General features: G+C 36.7%; 2 protein-coding genes and 1 long non-coding RNA gene across 8 annotated transcripts; 2 read left to right on the forward strand and 1 right to left on the reverse strand.

Moving 5' to 3' along the window:
* Nucleotides 1-4,463: 4,463 nt before the first annotated feature.
* LOC140010466 (uncharacterized) lies at nucleotides 4,464-5,092 on the forward strand. Its single transcript, XR_011817755.1, has 3 exons — nucleotides 4,464-4,587; nucleotides 4,683-4,807; nucleotides 4,902-5,092. It is a non-coding gene; the product is annotated as an uncharacterized lncRNA (long non-coding RNA).
* A 1,647-nt stretch (nucleotides 5,093-6,739) lies between these two features.
* LOC113698473 (butanoate--CoA ligase AAE1-like) lies at nucleotides 6,740-11,241 on the reverse strand. Of its 3 annotated transcripts, none has more exons than XM_027218302.2 (3): nucleotides 10,913-11,241; nucleotides 10,416-10,742; nucleotides 6,740-8,267 (listed from the first exon to the last, which is right to left on the reverse strand). In XM_027218302.2, the coding sequence occupies exons 2-3, from the start codon at nucleotides 10,611-10,613 to the stop codon at nucleotides 6,807-6,809; spliced, it is 1,659 nt and encodes a 552-aa protein (XP_027074103.1). In that variant the 5' UTR covers nucleotides 10,614-10,742; nucleotides 10,913-11,241; the 3' UTR covers nucleotides 6,740-6,806. The 3 variants fall into 3 exon arrangements, with proteins under 3 accessions (XP_027074103.1, XP_071913651.1, XP_027074102.1); XM_072057550.1 differs by having other exon boundaries at nucleotides 10,904-11,241; XM_027218301.2 differs by having other exon boundaries at nucleotides 10,416-11,241.
* Nucleotides 11,242-15,791: 4,550 nt separating this feature from the next.
* Nucleotides 15,792-22,626, forward strand: LOC113698097 (protein DETOXIFICATION 45, chloroplastic). 4 transcript variants are annotated; one of them, XM_072056530.1, is made up of 15 exons: nucleotides 15,792-16,433; nucleotides 16,812-17,140; nucleotides 17,712-17,854; nucleotides 18,161-18,304; nucleotides 18,379-18,503; nucleotides 18,682-18,817; nucleotides 18,919-19,015; nucleotides 19,089-19,189; nucleotides 19,620-19,783; nucleotides 20,252-20,323; nucleotides 20,449-20,565; nucleotides 20,648-20,743; nucleotides 20,835-20,956; nucleotides 21,365-21,425; nucleotides 21,744-22,626. In XM_072056530.1, the coding sequence occupies exons 2-15, from the start codon at nucleotides 16,839-16,841 to the stop codon at nucleotides 21,753-21,755; spliced, it is 1,692 nt and encodes a 563-aa protein (XP_071912631.1). In that variant the 5' UTR covers nucleotides 15,792-16,433; nucleotides 16,812-16,838; the 3' UTR covers nucleotides 21,756-22,626. The 4 variants fall into 4 exon arrangements, with proteins under 4 accessions (XP_071912631.1, XP_071912630.1, XP_071912633.1 ...); XM_072056529.1 differs by lacking the exon at nucleotides 15,792-16,433 and having other exon boundaries at nucleotides 16,535-17,140; nucleotides 21,746-22,626; XM_072056532.1 differs by lacking the exon at nucleotides 15,792-16,433 and having other exon boundaries at nucleotides 17,005-17,140; nucleotides 17,283-17,854; nucleotides 21,746-22,626.
* The last annotated feature ends 212 nt before the right edge of the window (nucleotides 22,627-22,838 follow it).

A 22,838-nucleotide genomic window follows, 5' to 3' on the forward strand; every position in this document is an offset into this window, starting at 1 on the left:
GTATTGTCTACCAGCAGGGCACGGCCAGTCTGGAGAATCACAGAAAGTCCCTTGATTACTTCTTCTTAAGAAGACTGGCGTTGACTTGTTATGTCCATGGCGTACATAGGATTGAACAAGTCAATTCGAGGAACATTAGGATGAGATCATTACCAGAGTAAACGCCCAAATGCTAAATAGGAAAACTGCAAAAGTTCGACTTTTACTTATTTTCATAGAATGTTGAAAGCTTCGAATGTTTTATACTAACTTGAAAAAGAAAGTACTCCTATATATGTCTTTCCATGATCACGATTTTGATTCTTTTTCACCCACAAAATGTAACTTAATTACCAGCAGAAGTCATCGGCCTAGATGAACGATTTTGGCAATGATAGACGAAAAATAAATTTCTATTACTATTTATTCTATCAAATTAATTCCAAAGCATGCACCAAGTGGATTCGCATTCAGCATTTAGGACTAAACAGTGAACTAAAATTTGATCTTGATCATTAACTAAAAACTTCGTGGCTTGGAGTTAGCAAGGGATATCTAGATGGAGTCTCACCGTTGATGTTTTTCGTAAAAAAAAAAAAAAAAAAAAAAAAAAAAACTAGAAAGGACTGTTGATTTTATAGTAGAATCCAACTTATACATTTTAGTATCATTAATTCTACATACAAGGTGGAATTGCTCTATGAGATAATGCCTTATTTAAACGAAAAGGATGAACAGGTCTGTCTTTCATTTTTTTTTTTTTTCTTTTCCCTTGTATAAATGCTTGGGAGTTGAAATTGGAACGGAAATTGTATAAAAGTAAATTGGATTGGGATTCTTTCCCCCAAAAAATTTATGTCTATATTGAATGGGATTCTCAAAACCCTTGGGCATTTGATTACAAATTAAGAATAGTTGCCATTATTTTCGTTGGCAGACGAATGATAGATCGACTTGTTAAAATGGTTGACGTTGTTGTGTGGAAATCTCCTCTTTCTTTGAAAAGAACATGCTTTACAATTAGACTGCTACAAAAACGACAGGAGAGTTTTCTTTATTAAATCTTTTTAATATTGGCCTTCGATTTTGATAAGTTAATTTTTTTGGAGCTCATAACCTTTTTTCCCCCTCTTTCCTTTTTCTTGCAAGACCGCAGCCATAGTGGAGAAATGTTGCCGCCTCAACCACACGCTGGCGTTGAACCATTGCATCCCTACCAAAAAAATACGCCCCACTCTTTCTTTTTTTTTTTATATCAAAGTTTTTCTCCTCCAAGACAAGCACACATGACACCATAACACACACACACACACACACACACACACACACTATCTCTCTCTCTACACATATGCAAGATCAAAGTTGCTATGGTTTTTAGTGTTACCATATGTCAAGAGAATGTTTTTGTTCTACATGAATGTTTTGGTAGGGTGGAAGGGGACTGGAAAAGGGGGCTTGGCTCTTAACTTTAGATTTTATGAGTTGAAAGATAAGAACTTTGCTATTCTATAAGTATAGTCTATTGTCAAAGCACTTCAAATAGATGTTTTATTTCATCTCTAATTTTCTCCAGTTAAACCCATGCCAAAACTTCCCTTCTCTCTTCTTTTGTATCTTTTCTTCTCTTTTCTTTTGAATCACAGAAGTTGATGAAATATTCAGCATAACCTCCCAATATTTGTGCATGGTTATGAAGTGTAGGGGGTCTCTAGAAGTTGGATTATAAATTTTGATGGAAGTGGAAAAGAAACGAATGAGGCACATAAAATGGTGTAGTCGCAGGAGATAAGAAGTTAGTTTTAAATCTTAAAGCTCAACTATTTTCCCTTTCTTTGGCGCAATTCTAAACTAGAATAGAAGAGCAATTAGGTAATTGATAGGGTGTTAATTGTTGGTTATTTTATTATTAATTTCCCTTTTTATCCTTGCCAAATATTGCTTAATTGTTAAATATATATTTATATTTGGTATTTGAATCTCATTTCAGGAATGGAGCAGAAAACTACAAAAATGAGGGACTTTTTGGAAATAATTGAGACTTCAAATAAGCCACAGACTTGGCCCACATGGTGATATACGTGGACTGCATTTCTTTTGCTAATTGGGAGTGTCTTGAGTACTTAAGAGTCCTAAGAGCAATGAAAGACGAAAAAGAGGAGGAAACATCAAGAGGCATTGCCTTTTGTACTTTGACTTGGAATCTGCGGCGGGGACCACGGGAAAGCATTGAGTCATTTTCAGCTTTGGAAGGAAAGAAACGTAGGGAGTTTGAGAGTTGTTTTTGTTCTTTATTCGTGGGGACCACTGGATAGATAGCTTTAGTCATTTTCTTTGGCTATATAAGGACAATCGTAAGAAAGGCTAGGGGGACCTTTTTTTTGGAGCATAGTTTAGTTTTTATTCTTCCGCATGGTTGTTCTCCATTAATGGAGGACTAACCTCTCAATTCTAGTCAAGGGGACAACTGACGATTTGGTTCGACAATTACTGTGAGATCGAATCTGTTTTAATTATTTTCTTCATTTATTGGTATTTATATGTTCCTTGATTTTAATTGCTATGGCCTTGTGTATGATTGATTAGTGCGCAATAATTAATTATTCATATAGGCTATTTTTGCTAAATATGGGTAATTGAATCCGTAATTGTTCGTTATCTCTACCTCAGTAGCAACTGGCGTAATTGGGTTTATGTCAGGGGAGCATATGATCTAATTTAAACAAACCCTCGTAGCGTGTTTGTTGGTTAGGATTGGGCCTTTCTAATTATTAATGCAATCTAGAAATTAAATCTTACGGTCGTACCTAGGGTTATTTTTGGGTTAGAGAAATAGCTAACGGTCGTACCTTAGCTATCGAGAAATTAAGGAAGGGTTGGTTGTTTATCGCGTGCATGACAACTATAACTAATCTACTGCTAAATGTTGGAATTATTTCTGCATCAATGATCAGTGCATGAACCATTTCTGATGTGTACCCTTGGCTAGAGTTTCCCCAATCATTTCTTTTAATTAATTATTTTCTGCAGTTAATTTATTTAGTTAGCATTTAATCCAAAACCCCCCATACTTTGGAATCTAGAAGAAACGAATTATCCCCAGTCCCTGTGGATTCGACCCTACTCACCGCTATATACAAAATCTGTATTTTTCTCGAGTAGGTATTTATTATTGCACAGGTTCGGCACCTGTCAGTAATGGATTCTTATCAACCAATCCCGGACACAAAACATTTGTTTTAAAAAAAATTTAGCCTTAGAATACTTCTAGAAGCCATCAAACAAATCAACGTAATACTACTATTCCAATTCATTTTGCTTGAATGGATTCACTCCATTCTTTTCTTGTTTTATGCATTTTTTTCAACCCTATTATCAAAACTTTCTACTCTCAAACCCAAATGTCAAGAAAGACAGGATTTAAAATTCAAAATAGAACATTTACACATGTTAAGTTTTATCAAGAATGACGTGTTAGGATCCAAGCGCGGAACACACAACTATTGAGATATCAAGTACACAATAATTTAATAACAAACAAGCCAGATCGAAGTATGAAAAATAAGCAATACACAATATTTAACGTGGTTCACTTCCACCATTGAACCTACGTCCACAGAGAGAAACCCGTTCTTTATTATGAGAGAAAAACCCTATATAAGAATACAATTTGATCCCAAATCCAACCCTTGTATACCATCTCTCATCTCCCAAGAACCCTCTCTCACCCCGATGTATAAGGCTACATGTTGCCCTTTTGTGCTCCTTGTGTGTCTCTTTGTAGTATGTCAACTTACCTATTTATACAGAATATTATTTGGTCAAAACTCAAATAACAATAGGAAACCAATACTAATTCCTACACTGATTTAGAATATGGAATAACTCCTATTCTTAAACTCATATAAATAGGAAATTCCTTGACTACTACTTCAAGTAACTAAAAATAATTACGAAACTCTTTACTTCCACCCAAAACAAGAAATCTACCTAAAAAAATTAAGCTAATTTTTTAACATGAAGGCTGGCCCAGCCAAGCATAAAGCTCACCAGGATAAGTTAAATTCTACATCGGATACCAAATGATGAAGAATTGGAGGCTAGCTCCTAAGTATTTCAATATCCATCAATTGCCATGTAGATTTCTGGACACGCAGTTGATATTAAAGGTGGAAGTAAAAAGTTGCAAGAAAACGCGCTCTTCATCCGCGTCTCTAGAGTGTCAAGATTGTCAAATAATGGATGATGGTTCGACATCCGCATGTATAATAGTCTTCGTCGCCGCCCTCGCGTGATCAGCTTAAAGAAAGCAAAACGGAGAAATTGCTTTTTTTTTGCATGTTCTCCCGTGATAAAAAGGAATTGCTCATGCATTTTTGCTGAATCAGCGCAGTGACGTCCTTGTCTTGATCACTTTAGCTAGTCTTTATTCATTTCTTTTAGTTTAAATATCTGTATTATGGTCTGCCACGATATCCACTGTATCTCCACTATTTCAGAACGACATCATGCAACAATTCTGAAACTCTGGCTCCATAGTTACCTCATTGTGTGATTAGCGAAGAATAATCTTCTTTGTTTTATTGGGTGGAGGTGGAGTTGAACTTGATGGTAAGGTGCAAAAAATTATAAGTAGAAGGTTTTATATTCAAAACTTTTCACTTACAAAAAAAAAAATCTTTGTTTTATTGTTTTCTTAATTGTAGATGAACCATTTTGAGCTCCACAACTGAGGCCAAGATACATATGAAGTGTCTGATCCGGCGTTATCATCAGACCATGCGTGCATTTTCGAAGTAGAGGTCAGCCATCATCTTTCTGATAATGGAAGGTATGGTCGTCAAACTATGTACCTCTCACTCACATTAGCTTCCTAGAGCGTGCAGCATTTGTTAATGGACAAGGGGTCTCCATGGTTTTTGTAGATACACGATATTTGTGGAAGGAGACGCATGAAAGATGCATCGGGCTGGCTTCTGCTCTTTCTCAGTTGGGAATTACCCGCAGCGACATTGTGAGTTTCTCATCAACTCATCTATAATATTTGAATTCTGATTTTAGTAAGAGAAAAAGGATTGAGAAATGAAACTATAGCTCTAGCCCTTCTTCTTCTTCATTTTTTTCTATCATGTTTTTTTGGGGGAGGGGGCTTTTGAAGGGGTGTAGTGATTACGCGGATTTGACTACTCTATCAGATTCTCTCTTCATTTTTCATCCTCAATGTATAGCTGAATATTTGGATGCATGACATGTGTTCTCATTTACTAGAGAAAGATATGATCATTTTAAATTTGATTAATTCTAACCTTTATTAATAAATGAAAACACGTGTCATGCATCTGGATGGATGTATACTGTGAGAACTGGAGAGAGAATCCGTTGAAAAAAGAAACCAAGTCCATGATTCCACTAGTCTACAATTTGATAAATTGATGAGATAATGGATTTGCGGCGACTAAATTGATGGACTCATTGGAGTTCAGTCTAGTGTGAGTTTCTTGAGTTCAATCAAGTGTTTAAAACGCGTATTTGTGACGAGCCCTTAAGTGTTGTTGGCCATCTATCCGGTAGCATGAAGTGCGTGTCATGGCAAACACTCGGTAATTAGTCTTTTTTTTTTTATAGTTGCAATAAAAAATTCCTAATTTCTTTTTCATGACTATATTTCTTATACTTTTTTTTCTCACGTAGTTTATGTCAACATATCATTATTCGCTGTAAACATGATTAGACGACTAATTTGTAAGCTAGAATTTAGGCCTTGATGCTTCGTAATTTTGTTATTAAAGAAACATAAAGGTGTAGGTGTGAGCAACTGAGCATTACATAAGATCTCATAATTTCTAGCAAAAACATATTGAAATTTAGGATTTTAAGTTTGTTATTGATGACTTTGATTGCTTAATTTTGTTGTGATTTATTTGAACATGATTTTAATTTGGTATGCTATATATCGTATTATTAATAATACACATACACACGCACACACACACGCACACACATATATATATGTAATTTTTATAGTAGTATTGTCTTATATATATATATATATATATATATTTTTTTTTTTAAAATATAAAAAAATTCAAAATTTGTGGGGTTTACACTCATGACTCTCGTCCTGACTAGTTGAACATATAATATTTGTCTAACATCTTCGCCTTGGTTCAATATAATAATGCACTTTTGTGAAAGAAGGGGTCATTTTGTGACAGGAACGCTAAAGGGTCAACCAAATGCTCCATTGCATTTATTTGTCCCAAAATTCAAATATATTATGATTTGTATAATCAACAGCTTCATTTAGGATTACCAACCTAATGGTAGACAAACATGCGTTCTTAGAATCATAATCATTAATTTGCACAAATTGTTTGATATGAATTCTTTTTTCTTTTTCTTTTTTTTAAATGCACCATCAACCATTCTCAAACTTGAGCCCACCAAATACAGTTGTTCCAGATAGATGGGGCTCCATGTCCATGGTCGAGAAACGTCACTCATGAGATCAATTTATTTCAGGGCGGGTGTGTTGTGCAATTCAGCTGAATGTGTTGTGCACCCATTTGGTCTGGTGATGGTTCAGTCCCCTTCAAGTTATTCTTGAGCCTCCTTAGGTCCGCCCCCTCCCACTTAGTGTAGCATAGATTAGATTATACAACCGTTATCGCCTTCGAAAAAAAAAAAAAAAAGAGATCAATTTATTTCTCAAGACCAATAACTCTTTTTTTTTTTTGGGGGGTTTCGAGAGGGACCAGGGTGGTTGATTAAGAAAATAAGAACTGTCATGAAAAGTCGCACAAAGAGATAGATACAAGATGAACAATAAGCTAGAGGGACTTCCCATCCCCCTTAATTAGCCTATCTCTAAGAACAAATTTTTGTACTTTACCAGTGGAATTTCCGGGCAACTCCCCAAAGAAAACACTCTTAGGCCTCATATGCTCAGGCAAATGACTAGCACAAATATCCATAATCTCTTCCTCAACAATACAACACCCGTCTTTCAACTTCACAAAAGCACAAGGTGTCTCCCCAAGTAATTCATCAGGCCTTCCAACAACTGCAACCTCTGAAACCATAGGGTGCCTAATTATCACGTCTTCAATTTCTAAAGAACTTACAATCTCACCCCCACAGTTGATCACATCGATGGCCCGATCCTTCATTTGTATATAACCATCAGGATGCTTCACTCCAAGGTCCTTCGTCCTATACCATCCTCCCTGAAAGGCTTCCTCAGTTGCCTGAGCATTTTTCAAGTACCCCGACATTAATGTATTGCTCCTAAACATTATTTGTCCAACAGTTTTCCCATCAGCTGGAACACTTTCCATGGTTGTAGGATGTTTTACATCGGCTCCCTCAATTATTAGGCTGTGCGTTCCTTCGCGAATTCTTGTTCTAGCATCTTCATGATCTAGCTGCGACGTTTCGTCGTGACAGGATCTTCTAATTGTTCTCGACGTTACTGGACCAAGAGCTTCAGTCATCCCATATGCACAAGTAATATTGAAACCTAATTCACTAAGTTTGGTTTGAATTTGGGGTTCGGGCAATGCTCCTGCGCCTGCAACAATAACATCCACCTTCTGAGGCAACGGTTGCGGATCAACTGCTAGCGTTTCAGCAATCTTGCTTAAGAGGATTGGTGGACCGCAAAATAGGGTGACATCGTGAAGAAAAATGGAATTTAAAATGGCTGTCCCCGTTACATCCCTCAGACATATATTAGTGCCTCCCAATGCGGCCATCGTCCAGGGGAAACACCAACCGTTGCATCGGAACATGTCTACTGTCCAAAGAAACACGGGCTTTTGTCGCATGCCTATTCTAAAAATTTCTCCAAGTGAATTTAGATAGGCAGCTCTGTGGCTGTAGATCACTCCTTTTGGTTTGCCTGTGGAGCCAGAAGTATAACATATTGAGATTGGGTCGCATTCGGATTTAGGATAGCTGATATCGAAATCCAGTTTCCCCGTTGCAAGAAGTGCATGATAATCCAGTCGAAAGTTAATTGGAATGGCTGAGAAAGCATTTGTATGGTTTTCTTGGATTAAGATTAGGACCGGAGAATTGTTTTTAGTCTGAGATAATGACCCAAGCGCTTCCAGGACGACTTTAGTAAACTCATAATCCACAAAAATTGCTTTGGCTTCCAGCTGCTGCAGTTTGACGGCTAAAGTCGTTGCATTCAACTTTGGGTTAAGGGCACAAAGGACAGCACCGGTCATTGGAACTCCAAATTGCAGCTCATAAAGTTCTGGTATATTGGGCGCCACAGCTGCAACCTATTGAGATAAAAGGATTTACAATTTCTTCAGTAACTTTTTCACATAGAAAATTGCTCAACTCTTGAATGGAAGTTTATATCAGAAAGAAATCTGTCGGCTTTTTTTTTTTTTTTTAAAAAAAAAGAGATATCTATAGATGAATAATAGATTCATCAGAAATTTATAAAGTGTTGAGGATCTGATATTAACTAGGTAAATTATCAAGGCTGATTACTTAACGAATTGTTCACTTAATAAAAGCCGAAAAAATGTTGGAAGAGCTCTAATTAAGATCTGGTCAAACTATCCATGGTCGTCCCACAAAAGGACAAATTAGAGAATGATCAACCAAATGATCCTGCCCGGCTTGTCATTCATGCACTGCATAAGGGACTAAGAGTTAAGACTAAAGGTTTTCTGGCTAATATAGCTAGGCATGGATCAGGGTTATCTTAACCGAAAATCGAAATCAAAATTCCTTATGGTTTGTTTTGATTGAGGAATTTGATAGAGGATCTGAAATCCTCTCAAATCCCTCAAGTTGTTTAAATTACTTAAGAGATATTTGGATTAGAAAATTATCAATTTTTTGTGTGTTTTAAAATGTATTTAGATAATTTATGAATAACAAATCTAACTGTGTCTTAAACCATCTAAATAACTAGAGCAATTTGGTCGGATTTTAAATCTTTCATCAAATTTCTCTATCCAAAACAAACCAGCACGGAGGCATAAATGATTGAACCAAGGTGAAGGTTTGGACGAAGGTGTTAGACAAGGCATTATATGTAATTCAACTAGTTAGGAAGAAAGTCCTGAGTGTAAACCCCACAAATTTTGAATTTTTTTTATATTTAAAAATATAAGAAAAGACAATACTAATGTAAAAATTACACACACACACACACATATAATACTAATAAATACAAAAGCATTTGATATAATTAAGAAAAATCATAAATGAAGTGTTGTTATCTAACAAGCAAAATTATAAAATAACAAACACAGCCCAATGGTTCAAACAAACTCAATTTACAAGCATCACTATATAGCATACAAAATTAAAATCATATTCAAATAGATCACAACAAAATTAAGCAATAAAGTCATTAATAACAAACTTAAAATCCTAGATTTCAATATGTCTTTTGATAGAAATTATGAGATCTTATGTAATGCTCAATTGCTCACACTTACACCTTTCTGTTTCTTTTTAATAACAAAATCACGAAGCATCGAGGTCTAAATTCTAGCTTACAAATTAGTCATCTAATCATGTTAACAGCAAATAATGATATTTTGACGTAACTACCTTAGGGGAAAAAAAAAGTATAAGAAACAAAGTCATGAAAAAGAAATTAGAAATTTTTTATTGAAACAAAAAAAAAAAAAAAGGACCAAATGCCGGGTGTTTGCCGTGACACGCACTTCATGCTGCAGTTGAATGGTCAACAACACTTAGGCCCCGTCCCACATACGCGTTTTAAACACTTGACTGAAGAAACTCACGCTAGACTGAACTCCAATGAGTCCATCAATTTTGTAGCCTCAAATCAATTTATCTCATCAATTTATCAATTTGTAGACTAGTGGAATCACGGACTTATGGACTTGACTTCTCTTATTTTCTCTTATTTTGATTTTTTGAGTTTGTTAAATTTTGTGTATTACTCAATTAATAGTTATTAGATCATAAGGAAATAAAAAGGAATTAAAACATGATGTTTGTGAAGGAGAAATAGCAATATAATAAAAAGTGGGACAGAGAGTGGCACAGGATGTGGGACAGAAGATCCGTTGCGCTTCTCTCCAATGGATTCTCTCTCCAGTTCTCGTATTGTATATCTAGATGAATAACACGTGTCTTTATTTATTAACCAGGATTAGAATTAGTTAAATTTAAAATGATCATATTCTTTTCTAGTAAATCAGAACACATGTCATGAATTCAGATGTATATTGTGGATGGGAAATGGAGAGAAAATCTATTAAAGAAGAGCCAAATCCGTGTAATCACTGCAACCCTTCAAAAACCCCCCTTCCAAAAAAAAATTATAGAAAAAAAAAAGAAGAAGAAGGGCTAGAGCTATAGTTTCATTTCTCAATCCTTTTTCTCTTACCAAAATCAGAATTCAAATATTATAGATGAGTTGATGAGAAACTCACAATGTCGCCGCGGGTAATTCCCAGCTGAGAAAGAGCAGAAGCCAGCCTGATGCATCTTTCATGCGTCTCCTTCCACAAATACCGTGTATCTCCAAAAACCATGGAGACCCTTTGTCCATAAACAAATGCTGCACGCTCTAGGAAGCTAATGGGAGTGAGAGGTACATAGTTTGCTGAGCAGACGACCATACCTTCCATTATCAGAAAGATGATGGCTGACCTCTACTTCGAAAATGCACGCATGGCCTAGTTTGCTGAGCAGACGACCATGGCTTCCATTATCAGAAAGATGATGGCTGACCTCTACTTCGAAAATGCACGCATGATCTGATGATAACGCCGGATCAGACACTTCATATATATCGTCAGTTGTGGAGCTCAAAATGGTTTATCTACAATTAAGAATACAATAAAACAAAGAACTTTTCTTTTTTTGTAATAAGTGAGGAGTCTTGAATCAAAAACCTCTTACTTATAATCCCTCTCACCTTACTTACCATCTAGTTCAACCCCACCTCCACCTAATAAAACAAAGAAGACTATTCTTCGCTAATCACGCAATGAGGTAACTATGGTGCCAGAGTTTCATAATTGTTGCATGATGTCGTTCTGAAATAGTAGAATCATTGGCTCATGGGGCGATAATGGAGATACAGTGAATGTCGTGTCAGACCATGATGGAAATATTTAAACTACAAGAAATAAATAAAGACTGGCTGAAGTGATCAAGACAAGGACGTCACTACGCTGATTCAGCAAAAATGCATCAGCAATTCCTTTGCCATGGGAGAACATGCGAGAAACGCCAATTTCTCAAAACGCAATTTCTCTGTAGCTTCCTTTGAGCTGATCACGTACGCGAGGGCGGCGACGAAGTCTATTATACGTGGCGGATGTCGAACCATTATCCATCATTTGACAATCTTGACATTCTAGAGACGCGGATGAAGAACGCGTTTTCTTGCAGCTTTTTAGGTTCCACCTCTAATATCAACTGCGTGTCCAGGATGGGTATTGAAATACTTAAGAGCTAGACTCCAATTCTCGGTGCAGATCCTCTGTCCAATATTTTGTGTCTAATTTTCTGTCCAATATGAAACTATGTAATTTTACTTATTATGTCTGTTGACGTGGCAATTAAAAATAGGTGGCTGTTTGGCTGCGTTACATTTCTTTTATTTTTTCTTGTTTGGATTTTCTTTGTTTACACAACTTTGTTACAATTTTCATCTTTTTTAAATATTCTTTTGTATTTAAAATTCTTGATACTTTGTTTTAAAAAAGATGAGAATTGTAACAAAGTTGTGTAAACAAAGGAAACCCAAAAAAGAAGAAAGAAAAAGAATTATAAGGCAGTCAAACAGCCACCTATTTTTAATTGCCATATCAGCAGATATAATAAGTGAAACTACGTAGTTTCATATTGGACAGGAAATTGGACACAAAATATTGGACAGAGGATCTGCTCTCTCCAATTCTTCATCATTTGTTATCTGATGTAGAATTTAACTTGTCCTAGTCAGCTTTATGTCATTCTTGATAAAACTTCACATATGTAGGGCGTTCTATTTTGAATTTTAACTCCTGTCTTTCTTTCTTGATAAAACGATGGTTGTCTAGATGCAGCCTTGAATCTTGATGCATGATGAGGAAAAAGATCAATAAGGTCATATCAATTAATCACCTTGCCGGCTAGTGCGTACTTTTAACATTCCAGTCACTTAGCACAACGAGATTGACACGGTTGGAGAATCAGTAGTAGTATTACGTAATTGGGTCCATGAACAAGTCTAGAGCGTTAACACTAATCTAATTAAGTAGATAGGACCAACTCAAGCAGCAGTATGAACTCAGGCGAGCCAAACAATTGACTTTAACGCTGTAATTTCATTTAATTAGGCAAATTGAAGCGTTTAAGATACATAGGCTGGAATTGATTGTGTTGTAAGTGATGACGCGTAGTTGTTGCACCTAACTAGATGATGAAACACTGGCCTACCTATTTCTGTATTATGCATGTACTATAAAATTATAGTGATTGCTTGATCACGCTTCTGTTGGTCCTTGTGTACGCCCAAGCAAGTCAGTTTGTCTCGAGGATTAGGTCCCGTGCCATCCCTGGAGTTATCCTTGATCATGGTAGACTCATAATAGATGCAGTAATGGTGGACATTTGGGTTTGAGAGTAGAAATTTTTGATAATAGGGTTGAAAAAAAATGCATAAAACAAGAAAAGAATAGAGTCAATCCATTCAAGCAAAATGAATTGGAATAGTAGTATAATATTACGTTGATTTGCTTGATGGCTTCTAGAAGTATTCTAAGGCTAAATTTTTTTTTTTAAATAAAAAAATAAAAAAATTTGCGTCCGGGATTGGTTGATAAGAACCCATGACCTAATTGCTCTTCTATTCTAGTTTAGAATTTGCACCAAAGAAAGGGAAAATAGTTGAGCTTTAAGATTTAAAACTAACTTCTTATCTCCTGCGACTACACCATTTTATGTGCCTCATTCGTTTCGTTTCCACTTCCATCAAAATTTATTGTCCAACTTCTAGAGACCCCCTACACCTCATAACCATGCACAAATATTGGGAGGTTATGCTGAATATTTCATCAACTTCTGTGATTCAAAAGAAAAGAGAAGAAAAGATACAAAAGAAGAGAGAAGGGAAGTTTTGGCATGGGTTTAACTGGAGAAAATTAGGGATGAAATAAAACATCTATTTAAAGTACTTTGACAATAGACTACTTATAGAAGAGCAATGTTCTTATCTTTTTTTTAAAAAAAAAATTCGTTTCATTGTTATTATTACTCTGTGTTCCTGTTATCATTCTTTAAGTTCATCAAAAAGACTAAGATAAAGTGGGATTTTTTTCTGCCCCCGCGCCGGGGGCCGGGGGGGGGGGGGTGTGGGGGAGGGAGGGAGGGGGGAGGGGACTGCTAAAAGTTTTGTATTGCTTGATTTTGAGCAGGTGGGTGGCCAAGTGCACCAGATGGTCAGTATGCATGGGGTTAATTGCTTCATAAAAGAAATAGGTGCCTCCGGGTCTTTCTGTGACTCTCCAGACTGGCCTTGCCCTGCCGGAAGTGAGAAGTTACGAATTGACACGGTTCGTGTTAGACGAAATGCATGCTCCTGCTTGAACACATAGCAGAGTATGGTTGTCAATTTTTGTTTTTCGAACAGCAAAATTTCATTTCTATTACCAATGAAAGTGTAACTATTTACATCTGGACCAATCTCCATCAAAGATTAGCTAACGAGCTTAACTACTTCACTGTGAAATCCACAGTGGGAAGCTGTGCTTTCACTCTACATCATGTATTAAGCTTACCGCAAAATTGGCCATATTTTGGGCTACTCTATTGTCCTCTTTTCGGCTATAATATATCCGACGCGACGGAAACATGTGTTTCAATTGTATGATGTCCCCAATGATTGTTGCTAACAATGCATCATTTTGGTCTTTGTTCGGTACTTTTCTACTGAGCTCTTTGCTTGTTACTCCTATACTGACTTTCTGCCACCCTTGCTCCAGTGCCTTAGCATAGCCAGTCTGACAGCTTCAGTTTTCTCCATTCTTTTAGTTCCTCCATGTTGTTCTGACATAGCCCATGCCACCCTTAGCTTCCCTCACGGGTCTACTGCTGTGATTCGCACCCAACTTTTCTGTTGGTTTGCTTACATTTTACAGCTACGCGCAAGTTTATGTGGTCCTTTTTCCTTCTTTCTTCTCTATGCCCCTCAAGATCGTTCTCATTCTTTGACCCGTAAGGTTCCTGTTCCTTGCAACATCTATCATATTCCTCCCATTCTTGCCAGGCTTTTTGCACCACTTCGACTTCCTTCTTTCCTTTTGATTCAAACTGGAACCCATTTCTGTCCTTCCAAATGTTGCATAGTTTATTAACAATTAGGTTGATGTGGTCTCTCCCATTTTCTCTTCTCAATGCCTCAATTAATCCTTCCCCGCCAGTCCCAGGAATTCCATCTTCTCTCTAGTAATCCGTCCCATTGAATGGGTGTGACTTGCCAAACTTTAATTAAGTGGGAGGGTTGGGAACACTTATAAGTTTTTTTTTGTTTTTTTGGTGATAAAAAGTTTGGGTTGGGAAACATTTCTATGTTCAATTACTGTTCTAAATTAATAATTTCTTTTTTCCTCCAAACACCAATCTATATCATCATTAGTCATCTATAGCAATAGCTAATGTTTCAAAGATGCCCCAATATGCAATAACTCGTCTTAGGAAGGGAGAAAGATAAGCCCAACATCGCAATCACGGCATCAAATGAAGGAAATAAGCTAATTTGCTCTATCGTCCTTGATATAAGATCAACAAGATGAGCAACTTGCATCAGCATGAAGAGTAAATCGATACTATTATTGTTGTTATTTAGGCCTTGTTTGGATTGTGAATTTTTGTAAAAAAAAAAAAAAAATTATTGACACATTTTCTAATTACAATTTTATCATAAATACATTACATCATTATAATATATTTTTCTACAAATACTCCAAAATTTTGTAATCCAAAGGATGCCTTATTTTTGGGTGGGGAATATATTTTTTGGATACTTGACTGCGTTGGCTCTTTTTTTTCCCTTGGAGATGCATTCTCCTATCAGAGGGACGTCCTGGCTTTAGTAAACACAAAGCAAAATGAACTATTGGCCAACTTTGGATGTAAATCAATCAAATTACTCTACTCAGGTTAACGAATAACTTGGCAAAGGCTCAAATGGAACTTGATATTGATCGAGTTCAAGTTGCTTGATAACATAATCGAGTCGAGTTCAAATTTGAGTAGAAAAAATCAAAACTCGAGTACCTGTCAAACCTTATCGAGTAGTATATTTATAATATAAATTTTAATCATTTATTATAAAATTATGAAATTTACTAAAAAATCGAGTTTGAAAATTTGATTGAACTCGATTAAGCTCAATTTGGTCAAGATCAACTAAGGTAAAATAAACTCCCGCTCGAGCTCAAACTTGAGCTCGATTTTGAAGAAATGGAAGACAACTTTGAAGAACTTGACGATTTCGAACTAAAGCATTTTTGCTCTAGTTGAAATCCCATATTTCACTACTTGAATTCGATTCAATAACACTCCTGGACGAATTGGTCCGTCGCCAGAGCAGCCTTTAATTTATTTTATAGTGGAAAATTTCAATTTTCGATGTTGAAGTCAAAGAGATGTAACTCAAGCTCCTCGTTTTCTGGACTCGTTTCACACTAGTAAGACCAAAAACACATAATTTATTTGTATCGGTTCAACTTATTTGTAATTTCACAAATAAGAGCAAGGATTGATGAAAATGATTAGAATCAACTTTTCAAAAATATTTGTCAAGGTTCAACCTTATGTTGCTGCTACAGCAGTCACCTGTTCAACATAAAATAATAGGTAACGTAATAGTAGTAATAAAGGAGATCTATTCAGCTATCAAAAACTAAAGACTCTGATTCAGGAACCAGAGCAGACCAAGTACACAATCATGAATATTAGTCAAGATTCTTTCTTCTTCTTTTTTTTTTTTTTTTTTTTGAGTACTATTAGTCAAAGACTAGAGAAAAATAACTATGGGTCCTTTTCGTCATGCCCTTGTTCCTGTGGTCCTAAAACATTGGCAAAGAGTAATACACGTCCGTACATGCATGTTTTTCCTGACACCTAAGTACTTGTGAAATTCCTCGTAAACAACGTAGCAATGCACAGAATTTTCCCAACAGCTTTCTGAAACTGTACCTACTAGGCTACTTGTGCTGTCATTCCAATAAAATTTCTACACCCTGTAGAAATTTTATTGGAAAAAGATTCTTTTTAAAAAAAAAAAAAAAAAAAAGAGTTCTGACCAGTTGATCCGCGAGGAGAAACTTCAAAGAGTAATATTTCACAAGCAAGTAGCAGAACTTAAATGTGTCAAAGATATCTGCAATAATCAGAGTTGCATTTTTTTTTTGTTGGTTGAGTTGGCCGCGACAGAGTACAGAGATTGATCTCAGGTAAGTGTTTCTTTTCTTGTCTCCCTCCATCTCTATTTTGGAGTCTTTTTATGGTTTGTAATGTCCACTTCAAGCTTGTTTCGAACGGTTGAGAAATTTGTTTGTTTACTTGCTTCATTCGATTTTTTTTTTTTTTTTTTTTTGTGACTCCATGGGATGGCTTTTCTTGAATTCTTTTTGGCAGCTTTCCTGACTGAAAGACTATAAGAACTTGTGACTGACAAAAAAGCAAAAAAAAACATATCTCCACCTTAAAAATATGCAAGCGTGCCATGAAGTCAAAGAATTAGTACTAAAAATGAGGATCCAAGAGTTGGAAATAATCGAATTTGGTGTGGGTTCTTATGGAAGAATCAGTCGGAGTGTGATTTTTTGTAGGTTTTGCTACATTCTGATTGATCCCAAATGACAGTCATTAAACTCTCTGGTGATGCTACACTAGTTCGTGGGAATACTGCGGGTAAATGTGGAAGAAGGCCAATTAGGAAGGCTACCAATCTGCAAAATTCTTCAAAATGGATTCTTCATAGTGATTTTCTTGGAGCAAATCAGAGGAAGGTATTGACATGCAACAATGCTGCTCCGAATTCTGGATTAGTCAGTGATCAGCATTCTTTGAATTATGAAGTGGGATCTTCTTCTTATGTGGAAAAAAGGTGTACTTCAACCAGAGAGCGACTCTGTAGTGGATCAAATGAAGGAGACATGTAAGTATGAGACTTAATGCACCACTTGATTCTTGTCACATTTGCCTGATTTTGATTTCTATCTGGATTGTCCTGGCATCAGAGCTGAGCGTGCTTCTTAACCTTAATAAATATTTTGGGTTTCTACCGTGATGTGATTCAGATTGGACAGTGCCTGCTTGCGGATGGTGATTCTCCATTTCCATTTTTGGGTGATAGTGACATCTTAAATTTGTGAATTAGAAATACTACTATTAAAGAAATGGGAAGGGATTGTGTTACAGTTTATAGGCGCAACTTCTAATCACAATTAGCTGCTCAAATTGGGCTTATGATTGATGTGGCCTGATCTAGGCTGGTAAGTTTAATCATCAAAGCTCTTCTTTTCCTTTTATTTTTTCAAAAAAAAAAAAAAAAAGAGGGGGTGGGGGATTGGACAGCTCAGGTCGAGCCACATAAAACTCGGCTAGACTTGGACCGCAAATAGGCCTGGCATGTAATTCTTTGTTTTTACCAATTCTGAGAAATGTTATTACTTAGATGCAAATAAACGGGTAATAACAATAAGGAAATGTGGTGTTGCGAATGTTAGTGCTGTGACAGGAACGCTAAAGGATCAACCCAATGCTCTAGCTGTCTTTTGTGAACTGGCAATGCTGTCACTGCCTGCCATTGCAGGACAAGCAATTGAACCTTTAGCACAACTCATGGGAACGGCTTATGTTGGAAGATTAGGTAAACTCATCTACTTTCATGAGTACTCTTCTTTATTTTTGGCCAAATTTTTTCCTACCATACTTGTACTCTCACTGATGCATGTCTGCCTATGAATAGCAGATGTCAATTTTAATCACTTAGGCTAAGAAGTGGAAACACGGTAATGTGATGAGTGGTTTTGCTTGTGATCTGCTAGGTTAGATATGAAATACACATACATTTGTCACCTCCATAGGCTTACATTTGTTCCTCTTCCATTCCAACTTGTTTCTCTGCTGCATGGTCTGGTAAGTGCCTAATTGAATTTCTTTTTTTTTTTTTAAGGTGTACTCGAGTTGGCTGCAGGCGGACTATCACTTTCAATATTCAATGTTATATCTAAGGTGTTCAACATTCCTCTCCTTAGTCTGTCTACTTCGTTTGTCGCTGAAGATATTTCTCAACACTCACACGAGGACACCACTCCAGGTAAACTTAAATGGGTGCTACAGTTAATATTATGGGGGTCTCAAAGATTTTACTGAACTGCTGTGGTCAAACAGATAGAAGAAGGGCTTTAGCCTCAGTTTCTACAGCCTTAGCTTTATCTTTTGCAATTGGATTATTTGAGGCAGCAGGAATGACCTTAGGATCAGGACTCTTTCTGAACATTATGGGTGTATCAACAGTAAGTTTTACGTGTATCGAACTTGATAAAACTGGAAAAGCATCGGACATATTTATACTTGGAATCAAAGTATATATTCTACAATTTGTATCAACTATAGGAATTTGTACTTTCAATACATCATTCAATACATCATTAAGTGTTTAGTAAGGTTCCAAGGATCTTATTTTCTTAACAGGCTTCCCCAATGCGTAGTCCAGCTGAAAAGTTTCTTAGACTCAGAGCAATTGGAGCTCCAGCAGTAGTGGTTTCTCTTGCCATTCAAGGCATATTCCGCGGTTTCAAGGATACAAGGACCACTGTCTTATGTTTAGGCAAGACTAATTTGTTGTTGAAACTCTTGAATGGTCCTGTTGGAATTTAGGATTCTTTAAATTATCCAACTTATCTTTACAAATGGAAAATGAATGTGCAGGAATTGGCAATTTGGCAGCTGTGTTCTTCTTTCCAGTATCCATGTATACCTTTCGCTTGGGTATAACTGGTGCAGCAATTTCCACAGTTGCATCTCAGTAGGTCCTTGCACCAAAGCAACTAGTTTTTACCTGTCTCTGATGATAATATATTCATGTTTCAACATTTCAGATACATTGTCACCATTTTGATGTTGTGGCATCTGAACAAGAGGACCATACTGCAGTTCTGCAATATGAAAAATTTGCAGTTTGGTGACTACTTAAGATCAGGTAAATGGTTAGTTTCCTGGATTTAGGATCAGATTATGTCCTGGTTACTTGTTCTCTCTCTTTGGAGCAAAATTTGATTCCTTGTTTTTTTTTTTTTTTTTTTCTAGCTAGCATCTTGGGCTAAGAGGCAATGTCATTAATGTCTGTCCAATCTGATAAGAATTTCATTGATCCCACTTTTCACAGTCATCCCACCTTAATGTACTCCACCAAGGAATCTCCTATGTTTGATATTCTTGCTCTGAGGCCTGGACCATGTTGGTCTCTCCAACATGAAGAGATCTTAAAACTGTTTTCATCAGGGCCTTTATGAAAACTGTTGCTTTAATCTTTTTCCTTCCTGTTCGATTTTCTCCCTAAAGGATGTAGAGACTGGGCAGTTGCATGAACTGAAGGAAACATCTCATATTCATACACATTTTCTGCTCAGGTGGTTTTGTTCTAGGAAAAACTGTAGCTGTTGCAACAACAGTGACTTTGAGCACGTCAATGGTTGCCCATCTTGGAGCTCTATCTGTGGCTGCTCATCAGATATGCTTGCAAGTTTGGTTGGCTGCTCCGCTCCTAGTTGAAGCTCAAGCTTCTGCTGCTCAGGTAACAGAATTATCACGCTTTGCTCATTGGTTCATGTAGTAGTGAATGAACACCAAGGTATTGTATTCAATATTGCATGTTTAGAATTGAATGAGAATGTTATTGGGTTGTTTCTAACGTTCTACAGAGGGGACCTCACAAACAGTACATGTAACTCGGTCTGTACTCTGTGGAAGTGAACTTTCAGATGATTACAAAATGCAGTCCTCTTCCTCTCAAGGAATATGAAAATCATTCGCATTACAGACTTGAACTTGATAATTAGCTGATTGATAATGGACTTTTACATGCTGAGTGTTGAGTCCTTGCATATGCAATGGAACAAACGTTCATCTGGGAAAATTTCTCATAAAAATGGGTTCGTTTAACCCAAGCTCTTTGCCCTGTGTTACTGGACAGTTAGTTTTAACTTCTCAGTGCTATCTTGATGGCAGAAAGCATCTAATTCAATGGTACTATTGTTTATAGGCTCTAATCGCAAGTTCATTTGCTAAAGCTGAGTTCAGCAGAGTCAAAGAGATAACATATGCAGTCTTAAAGGTGGTTTAGTCGCTGATGTCTCCTCATTTGAGCTTTCCTTCAACCACATCTGAACAGTTTTTTCACCTCACCTATCTCCCTACCATTTAATGTTCTTTGATGTATTGCCACCTATGCTTCTCCAGACAGGATTACTCACAGGTGTTGCTTTAGCTGTCATATTGGGCTTGTCTCTTCCTCTATTGGCCAAATTGTTTACTACTGATACACAAGTGCAAAATATAATTGGATCTGTTATACTGGTATGTTTATGACTGCACTTCTTTCAGTTTTAACAGTTTTCCAGTTTCTTTCCAAAAGACATAAATATCTGTGCCTTCACAGTTTGTCAGTGCCAGTCAGCCACTTAGTGCTCTGGCATACGTTTTTGACGGTCTCCATTATGGTGTTTCTGATTTCCCCTATGCAGGTTGCTCAATGGTATGTGGCCTGTCTATAATATTTAATAGTAGAATGTTTACCTTTACATTGTACGTCTTAACATTCGGTTACAACTCCAAAAACTTGTCAGATGGTCATCGGGGCAATCTCATCAGCATTTCTCATCCAAGCTTCTTCAATGCTTGGTCTTTCAGGAATTTGGTCAGGTTTGGCTTTATTCATGGGGTTGCGCTCCATCAGTGGATTTTGGAGGTAAATGGCAGCAGTGGAATTTTTCTTGTCTCGGCACTGAGATTGTTGCTTTTATGGGTTCTCTCTTCCAAAATGCAAAAGTACTGCAATACTTGTCTATGCAGAAACCCCAAAAGGAAAGTTTCATCTTAGAAACTACAGCAGCTTTATTGCTGAAAATTTCTGAATATTATCCCTGTCTCACTTCTCCTGAGTCTTGGTGACTTCTTCCTTTTTCTTGCCTAACGCTGCTAACTTCAAACCTGACTCAGAGTGAAGTGCCCGTGTTTTTTTTTCTTGTTTTTTTTTTTTGCAATTTTCTGCAGAACGGACTCGACGTCTTCAGTGATTTATCTCACCAAGTAGTTTCTCGCTACGCTTGATATTGTGCATCTCGTGATTTACCATTAAATCTTTTCTCATTTTCAGGTTATCACAAAAAAGTGGTCCGTGGTGGTTCTTGCAGGACAGGAACGAACTTGAAACTAAGGTTGGTGGTAATGACCCTTTTACTGTCATGCTAAAAAACAAACTTGATCTGATAATTACCCCTTCTTTAGACCATAAATGTTTAATATATAGAAAGAGCCAAAAAGAAAATGAGGGTTGTCCTTTCTTTTTCTTTTTTTTAAAAAAATATTAGATAAGATTTTAGATTGCTGTAAAAATTGTTTATCTCGGCTACTTATCATATCGAAGGGAGAGGAGTTGGTCCAGATCAGTGTGCTTATCAAGCTAACCTTTTTAAGTCAGACATGAATACTTTGGATTTCCTTTTATCTTCATATAATTCATGTTTGTGTTTCAGAGGTCGCAGTGATTCCTGAACGGCGATGAGTTCCGAAGCATTACTTGCTTCTGTGCAAACCGGGCTCCTGCATTCATCTTTCTTCAGCTCCTCATTTCTTGACTCAATTTGTTCCCTGTTCTAAACATATGAAATAGTTGAGGAATTTGTGGTAACTCAGTGTGTTTAGGTGGAGCTGCAATAAGTTGTCTCCACATTTTATTCCATGCTCGCATATTGATTGATGCAATCAACACAACCTGATATTCAGTTGTCAAAAACCATACTCCTGTAACGAGCACAGATTGTACTCTCCAGATCCAAGGGCAACATGGTTGAAGAAGATTAGAGATAACCTGCTGTCTCTATAGTTTCTTCTGTTTACGCTCTTTGGAATGTTTGAAAAGAAAGAGCTGGTGGAAAAACACAAGGTACTGCTTTAAAGTGCAAAACTTCAGAAATTTCCTGTTCACATAAATTTGGTCCTCTCATGGGGTCAAGAATGCCAGTGGGACAAATAAATTTGAGACCACGTATGAAGTGTAGTTGCTCCAATGATTCAGGAGGTGGAGACCACTGACCAAACAACATGTTATCAGACACATGTGCTGGGGTACACCAGTCCAGTCCTGCTAATTCAGCACAGCAGAGAGGAAACTACCCAAATTAAAGATGATCATGAAACCTACAGCAACTGATGATTGTGATTGAAAAGCAAGAACAATAATGTTCAACTAATCTGTGAAATTGAAATTGGTGATGAGCTTTCTCATCCCAAGTTTATTGCTGTTTAGGTTATGTACAACAAATGATTCTCACTTGTTTGTTTGTTGGATGAAAATGCCATAATAATTGAGTCTACTATGACTATATCATTGAACCAAAAATCTTTCTCAGACTGCTATCATAATGCATTGAATCATCACTTAATCTTATGGGAAGGACAGTATTGTGCTTTTCAAGAAGACCTCTCTCTCTCTCTCTCTACTAAGAAAGAAAGATCTCAGACAAATCACAATTTATGTGAAGGACCCCCAATAATTCATTGCATTATTAGTACCTCAGACTCTAAAGATACAAAACATGCGGGTTTTCTTGCAATTATCAGTGTGGGGT

The sequence above is a fragment of the Coffea arabica genome, chromosome 7c, assembly GCF_036785885.1.
Source record: "Coffea arabica cultivar ET-39 chromosome 7c, Coffea Arabica ET-39 HiFi, whole genome shotgun sequence".
NCBI lineage: Eukaryota > Viridiplantae > Streptophyta > Magnoliopsida > Gentianales > Rubiaceae > Coffea > Coffea arabica.